The sequence below is a fragment of the Epinephelus moara genome, chromosome 7 (genome assembly GCF_006386435.1).
Source record: "Epinephelus moara isolate mb chromosome 7, YSFRI_EMoa_1.0, whole genome shotgun sequence".
Taxonomy (NCBI): Eukaryota; Metazoa; Chordata; class Actinopteri; order Perciformes; family Serranidae; genus Epinephelus; species Epinephelus moara.
The window spans coordinates 4,455,801-4,464,279 of NC_065512.1; the positions used below are offsets into that span (position 1 = coordinate 4,455,801).

At 40.9% G+C, this 8,479-nt stretch overlaps 1 protein-coding gene across 14 annotated transcripts in view; it reads left to right on the forward strand.

Moving 5' to 3' along the window:
* caska (calcium/calmodulin-dependent serine protein kinase a) overlaps positions 1-8,479 on the forward strand; it is a 204,484-nt gene that overhangs the window by 74,134 nt on the left and 121,871 nt on the right. For all 14 annotated transcript variants that reach the window (XM_050048414.1, XM_050048415.1, XM_050048417.1 and 11 more), the window contains exon 2: positions 3,053-3,165. In XM_050048414.1, the coding sequence (XP_049904371.1) occupies positions 3,053-3,165 (113 nt within the window). The remainder of the gene's footprint in view (positions 1-3,052; positions 3,166-8,479) is intronic.

An 8,479-nucleotide genomic window follows, 5' to 3' on the forward strand; every position in this document is an offset into this window, starting at 1 on the left:
TCCCTGCTGCTAACCCTCATCTTCTCTGCACACACACACACACACATATACGTCGACACATTATTCCACAGTGAGTACAGGTCAGTTCAAGCCCATTACCCCAGTGTGGTGAGAGCAGTTGTAGCCAGCAGCTTTATTTAGGCGGTGTGCTCCTGCTGTACTGCTCTGTAACCCTGACCTGTCGGCTTGTTAATTCTAACCCGCAGCCCTTGAGTGGTAGACCTCTGTTTATCCTATTGACTGAATGAGATGATACACTCACTCCACGGGAGGGATGATTCAATTTGTGAACCCTCCCGACCTCGGCAATGAGAACCAAAGTGCAGTCTCGGCTTCTCTGCATGCGGAGTTATGCTGCTACACACAGCGCTGTGCAGGAAACGAGCATAACCCACGCTCAGCCTCCGTGTGCTCTGTGTTCTTTTGCCTCCTGGGTTAACGTTTTAACATAACTTTGATGCATGCAGTAGTAAGAGGAGGAGTTGTAGCAAGGCAAAGAGGAAAGGGTAGTGTGATATTGACTTTATTTACTTGAGTTTCACCCAGGGATTGGCAGTAAGTCAGGATGATTATCTGCTAGCTTTCTGCAGTACAGCACAATATTATGATGTTTCTGTCCAAATTAATGATTCCAGACAAACGTTATTAAAAACTGACAAAACTAGTCAGTAGAGATTTTGTGATGTGGAGAGTTTGGGCTCATATAACTCAGAATAATGTGTGTTACTTCACCTTATCTGCTCTGAACATCAATTTGTCTATTTTATGTCATTTTGTCTTTGTTGTTTTTGTGTATTTTGGGGGGGATTTTATCGTAGTGTGAGATCAGACTGTAGAGAGGCAACAGGCAGTCATCAGGTGAACAGAAACGCGTGTTCAGGTTACTTTATTTGTACTTGTGGGTAGATTTGCTGTGCAGTAGATGAAGCATCCGTCCTTACACACATTTTACAAACAACACAGACAATAGGCAGACGTTATTAAAGTACTCAAGGTTCCAATAACCACTAAATAATAACCACGAATAAACCACTAAAATAAAATTTCAACAAAAAAATGTTGCTTTTGTAACTCGTCTGAGTGATGGCCGCTGAAACAAAGCAGCTCTTCATTCTCCACCTCGGGACCATTAACCTTCATCCAGAAGGAAGAGACTGAAATTCAGTGTGCAGAGGGAGGGAGTCGACATTTAATTGAGCTGGTTATCTGCTCTAACTGTCTGGTGTAAAGGGACACTGGCTCAGACTGTGATTCACCCATCAGCCTGTCTATTAGACTCTTTTACAGATTGACTCAGAGAGTTCTTGTTCTTTAAAGAACAGTGTCTAAATCATGATGCCAAAGAAAAAGAAATTGTGATAGAATAAGGTCGTTATGTCTGAAGGTGCTTGAAGGAGTGAAAGAGGGAGGGTGTGTTCGCACAGTCCAACAAGTCTTTAAAAAACCTGATTTTGAGTCAAAGAAGCAAAAGCAGCTCCAGCTGTTCTGCTTTTCCATATGTGGATGTGATAAACGACATGTTAGAGAGCGTTAATCAGAGTCTGCATGGCTGCATGGAAACAGTGTTATCAGTAAAATTCATTTTCATTAGTCAAGTAAACAGCCTGGTAGGAATGTTGTCTTTTTTTGGAGTTAAGACAAGAAATGGAATATTTTGTGCATGTAAATATACTCAATGTGGAAACTGGACCTAAACAAACCAAATGCTGGTTCCACAGTTTGCTTTTTAGTTTAGTTTTGAGTGAATAACTGTCTGGATCTCCCTGTCAATCCTGCTGTCCCAAGATATTTGCAATATTGCATCCTTCTGTCTGACTCTTAAGAAATGTGACTTCAAGTATGTGGACGTGTCTTCTAAAATCAGTGATCATGTTTATGGTTTTAGAAATGTTTAATTAATAAAAACAATTCTAAACCCATAAACATGATCGCTGATTTTTAGAAGACATGTCTACGTACTTGAAGTCACATCTCTTAAGAGTCAGACAGTGGGATGCAATTTCTTTTAAAAAGATGGGGAAAAAAGGCAATGAGCAACTTGTTGAGAAATATTCCTAAAATTGCAAAAAAAAATTGTAGATGTAAAACATTTTTTTTTAAAGCTAGGGGGGAAAAAAGAAAAAAATATTATTATATATTTAAAATAATGTTATAGAATTATTAGAATTTTAAGTTCTTTTTCTAGGTCATTTCTTTGTCTGTTTGTTTTTAACTTTCTTTTCTTTTTACTTTTTTTAAACTAAATTTTACTAATTTTTGATAATTTGTTTTTCTATTTTATTTATTTTTACTAATTTTCTTGTTTTTAATTTTCTTTTTTTTTTAAAACTCATTTCTTGCAAATTTTTGGGGTCATTTCTTCTGTCGTTGCTCATTGCCTCTTCTTCTTCCCATGTTATTGAGAGAAAACCAAGCCAATTTGCTCAGGTGTCAAAGGGTTAACCCTGGGCAAATTGGCAACGAAAGATGAAATGACTCAAAAAATGTGCATGAAATTATTAAAATGAGAAAATTAAAAACAAGAAAATTAGTTAAAAAGTTGAAAACAAACTAACACACGAGGAAACGACCTGAAAAAAGAGCTTAAAAATTCTAATAATTCTGTATCATGATTTTAAATGTATAATAGCTTTTTTCTTTTTTCCCCTGGCTTTTTAAAAGTTTTTCTAAATCTATTAATTTCTTTGCAATTTGTGGAACATTTTTTAACAAGTTGCTAATTAACTTCTCCCCCATGTTTTTAAAGAAATTGCATCCTACTGTCTGACTCTGAAGGGATGTGACTTCATGTATGTGAACATGTCTTCTAAAATCAGCGATCATGTTTATGGTTTTGGAAATGTTTAATGAAAGAGTCTCCTCATACACGACTCCAAATAAAAGCTGATATTTCTTTGTGTCTGACTTGGTGTGGAATAAACAGTTTGCTAATAAGTTCACTATGAAAACTGTATAATGTGTTAAAAACAGTCATTACAGTCTTAACATGGTGGACGGCAGGACCACATATAACAAACATAATATTAAATGATTTTTCCCCTCTGTGTTTTAGGGGTCCCTTCAGCGTGGTGCGGCGATGCATCAACAGAGAGACGGGGCAGCAGTTTGCTGTCAAGATCGTGGACGTGGCCCAGTTCACCTCCAGTCCTGGACTCAGCACGGAGGGTAAGAGATCACCGTCTCTCACTGTATCACTGCGTCTGTTACTCACTCTGCTGTTTCCAGCTGCTCATAAATATAACCAGAGATAATTGCTTTTTCCCACTCTGTTGCACACTAAAAGTTAATGCAATGGAGAGGTCAGACGCTCGTCCTTGTTTATGTGTGTAAGTCCACACTGGCCTACTTCTCATTCACTCAGCCGCTCGCGTCCACACTTGGGAGTTTCACAGTTCAATCAAAGTCTGCTTCTGTTGTCTTTGGGCTGTTTTCATTGAAGCAGTTAATTATGAAGCCACGCCAAGGGCACCTTGAGACAAGTTGTTAGGAGAGAACTGTACCATCCCTCCTCTGTCTGTACGGAGATTTCACTTAGAAACACACTTTGTAAATCAGATTCATGTGTGATGCTGTAGGATGTACTGTATGTAGAGATAGGGCTGCACAGTATAAAAATTATTAATATTTATGTGTCATGCATCCACACGCTGCATGCCGTGTTGAAACTGTGGTGTAGGTAGACAGCAACAACTCAACTTCATATATTTGTTTAGTTACACAGAGTTTAATTAAACATGTGTTTTCACTAATACAAATAAAGGCTGCTGAGCATCGTCAGGATGAATCAGAAGTCTTATCAGATACCTGCCACGGGCTGAAGGAGCAGAGGAGGGAACGATGGAGAGAACAAGAGAGGAGGAGAGATTGAATTTAAGATATTTGGATGTGGGGGTTGGAGGTGGTAAGACAGAAACTATTAGGCGAGCTGAGAAGGCTGAGGAGAGATTTAGAGGAAGGCAGGTCTTCTCTCAGAGACAGGAGAACGTGGTCAGTCAGCTGTGACGCAGGTTTACTACAGCCCATATACCCAGCAGGTATTTTTAGAAAGCAATGAATACACCGACAGTACTTAACGTCTGACCTCATGTTCACGTATCACTGCACTGTGTGGAGGGACGAGTCTTTTTACTTGTTAAAGTAGAACAATAAAAAAAACAAAAAAACAACAGCGAGTTTCAGACCACAGGCAGAGGTGTCGTCTTCATGGTGACAATTCAGTTTATGTAAAACAATTATAACCAAGACTATACCTGCTGCTGTCACACCTCACAACCCCCACCATCACCTTTAGTTTTTATGCTAAGCTAGGCTAAACACATGCTTCTTGCATCCAACATCTCATCCTCAGAAAGACAGCAAATAAGCAAGTTTGCCAAAATGTTGAACTGCTCCTTTAGATGTCACCTCTGAATCATTGTTCCATGGTTTGTTATATTCCACTTAATATCAGTTCTTTCTCAGAGGAGGTAGTAATGTTTGAAATTGTGTAACTTGCAGCCGTCATATAATTTAAGTCACGTCTCTCGTCATGCCTGCTTTTATTTAATCTAATTCATATAGTGTGAGTTTATTAACTGTCACACTCACAGTTAACTGAACAGATGCAGAATTTATATTCAGTAAAGTGAAAATATGTCTAAACATGATTTTACATAAAGAATATAAAATGAAACATATCAAAGAGTTTGGCCAGCTCTTTGTCCACATTGAATCCATTAATATGCACTTCATGTAAACAGAACACGTGGCTATCAGCTGTGCGCTCGAGATCAGACTGGAGACGTAACCTCTTAAATATGAGTGAGTAGCCGATTTCCTGTCTTCCTACGTTTGTAATTTACTTTTTAATCAGAAAACACACATTTTATGTTATAGCCAACAGCAGATAGGTTGTTATTAGTGATGACCATTTACGAGAAACTTTCAGCTCCTTGGTGATCTCCCTCCAGCCAGCTGCCACCTTAATTATGTTTTATAGTGAAATAAGACAGTTTGGTAAATAACTTCTTATTTGGACTTCACCAATCAGCCAATCCACCCTCTCTTGCAACCCAATACAGCTTGGCTGGGGGAGAGTTACTTCCTCAAGTGAGAGAGTTCAAGTATCTCAGGGTCTTGTTCATGAGTGAGCGTAGAATGGAGCGTGAGATGGATTGGTGTTTGGTTTGGTGCAGCTTCTGCAGTGATGCGGCCGCTGCTGGACCGTCATGGTGAAGAGGGAGCTGAGCCACAACACAAAGCTGTCAGTTTACTGGTCCATCTACGTCCCAACCCTCACCTATAGTTATGAGCTCTGGGTAGTGACCGAAAGAATGAGATTGTGGATACAAGTGGCTGAAATGAGGGTGTCTGGGCTCAGCCTTAGAGATAGGGTGAGGAGCTCAGACACCCAAAGGTAGCTTGGTGTGGAGCTGTTGCTCCTTCGCATTGAAAGGGGTCAGTTGAGGTAGTTCAGGCATCTGATCAGGTTCTGTCTTGGCACCTCCTGCTGGAGGTGTTTCAGGCACGTCCCACTGGTTGAAGGCCCCGTGGCAGACCCAGAACACACTGGAGGGATTACATATCTCATCTGGTCTGGGAATGCCTTTAGGTTCTCCAGGAGGAGCTGGAAAGTGTTGCTGGGGAGAGGGACGTCTGGGTTGCTTGGCTTGGCCTGCTGGCCCTGCAACCCGGCTTCGGATAAGCGGATGAAAATGGATGGATGGATGGATGGAATCAGCCGTTCATCCTCCATTGCGGCACTTTCCAAGTGAGTGGCAGGAACAGATGGAAACACGGCATCTGACAAAAGTTTCGCTCACAAAGGAGCATTGCATAGCTCACGACCTGTTAGGACACCCCTCACGTTGGCTTCAAATCCAAAATGTTGTCATATTGGTGCAGTTTTCTCGGTGACTAACTCTGCCAGGTCTCGTAAACTGGATTAGACTGAATATCTGCATACACTCATGGACCCTTCCATATACCATAGATTACATGTAACCATGCAGTCATTTTAATGCCATGAAAACAACATCATAGAGCAACAGAACCTGAGTTATCTTTCTTTTGTTCCCTTCAGCTCAGTATTGTTCAGTATTGTTCAGTGTGATCGCTGTGGGCAGAGTCGCTGCTTTCAGCCTCTTTGTTCTGCTCTGAATGTGTGTGAGATTGTTGCTGCAGTCTGTTTGTATCATCTGCTCTTGTCTGTGGGAGCAGATGATCATAAATGCCTAAATGTCATCCTGGGGTTGAAAATTAAATTATTGGTATTTGGTTTGTTGTAGTCGAGCTCTGAATTACTGTACTTCAAATCCAATGAGGTTAGATTTGCTCTTAAATGATGCCAACAGAGATCTGTGTCACCAAGGAGGCATCTCACTCGGCTCTCTAACAGATTTCTAACCACGCTGGTGTCATGGCTCTTTGGATGGAATGTCAGTCAGTCCACCAGTTTGGTGCAGACCCAAATATCTCAACAACTATTGGATGGATTGCCATTAAAATGTTGGACAAACATTCTTCGTCTCAGGAGATGTAGATGATTATCGCTTATCGCAATAATTTCTGACGCAATTAATCGCTCCGCAAAATTTGTTATCGTGGCAGGCCTAAGTGGACAGACAGTGGACTTGTTCCCACACCAAGCCCCATATCAGACTGGTCATATGTCCAGAATCTTTCTTACCCAGCCATAATGCTGCACATCTACACCAGGAACAGGATACACAAGTGTAGAAAGTATATCTGTGTATGTTTGGATAGATAAAGGTGATTGTTTATGCCGGTTGCACCATCTAAGCTTAATCCTTCTACTTGCTAAGATCATGGATTACTTTTACGCCATGTCAGGAGCAGGCGTTAAAATCTCATCAGTTTCTATAAATCTTCAGCCTGATACACAACCCAAGGACCATGAACAACCCAACATTAACTTTCGTGCTAAAGTCTCCTTCTTATCTCGTTTTGACCTTCCCTCAGACTTGTTGAAGGAGCGACCAAACAAACATTCACTGGTGTGTTTTTGCTCCCAGGACACTAAATGTCTCATTTTTTGGGAAAGATATCCATCCCCAATGGTTTGTACTTGTATCTGATTTTCTATACTAATATCAGGCGTGACATTTTCAAGCGATGGACGGTGCACACATGCTGTGAGTTGAAGATAATTAATGTTTCTTAGAGGAGCTTTACCTGCCACATTACACAGCAGCCTCCCTTACCACCTCTAATTCTCTCTCAGTGATCGAGAGTACATAATCCAGCATGACAGGGCGTCTCCTCGGTTTACTTAAGCTTCTACAAGGCAGACATAAAGTGCTCAGCCAGTCGTACTGTGATCCCCCACAAAACACCACATGCACGGTTCTCACACTGTAAGAGGGGGATTTTTAAAATCACGTCTGTAGGAAAGTCTGTCCTGTTCTTATTTTCATGGTTGTGTTGATTTTAACAAGAGCGGAAACATTTTGAATCGTCCCGTCTAACACATGACACCAGTGTGGCTTTATCTAGTGTTGTGACACAATCAGAAATACAACAACAGGGGCACATTTACATATGAGCATGCACACACCTGCAGAACCATTTAACTTGATGAAAGCCTTTAAAGAGTGGAGCTAAATGTCAGAGGACTTCAGGCCTAATGAGGACAAAAGAAAAGACAATGAGAGAGCAGTGTGGATTATTTTGGTGACGCTCTGGCTTCTAAGAGAGACTCAGCTTTTTCTTCTCTGATGACCACAAATCTTTCAGAAGCCTCGTTTAATTTTTCTGGATTTCATCACAATAACACTGAGCTCATGCTCACAGCAGGTAAACCTGAAAACACTGTTTGGATGTGTCTTGTACATGCTGGCCTTTTCAGGTCGTTTAAAAAGTTTCCATCCACACTGAAATACAAAATAGGTGTGGGACATGTTTGCATATCTTTTTCTTAAGGTTAAAGTGATCATCTGAAAAGAAGCGGTACAGACAGAGCTCAGTTACTCTGCAGGTTAAAGGTGTAGCGCCTCATACTTAATCACTTATTTGCAGTTTCAGGATAACTTAACACAATTTAGTCATCAACATATTTTTCTATTCCTGCTGTCAGAAAACTGTAAAGTATAAAGTAGTCATAGTGGAACATAAATACTTCCGTTGAGACTGTCGACCAATCTCTGTTTCAGGAACGCAAAGTTGTCTGATAAGGTGCACATAAATACAGATTAATCAAATACCTGCACTGTTTGATCAGATATATCAGGGTTCAAAATGAGCAGTTACAGAGTTGGAGGCAAAAGAAAGTTTCCCTCTGAAGATTTTAGCAGCACAGCATCTTGATTTTCCGCGAATGTTGGGCCGTTTTGCCGGCAAGCTGCGAGCGTTTAGACACACAGAGCCGGATCGGCAAGCTGCGAGCGTTTAGACACACAGAGCCGGATTGGCGAGTTGATCCGAGGTGCCCTCGTAGGGTAGACATATTGGCGGAACCCTTTTAGTTTAAACAGAACGAGGC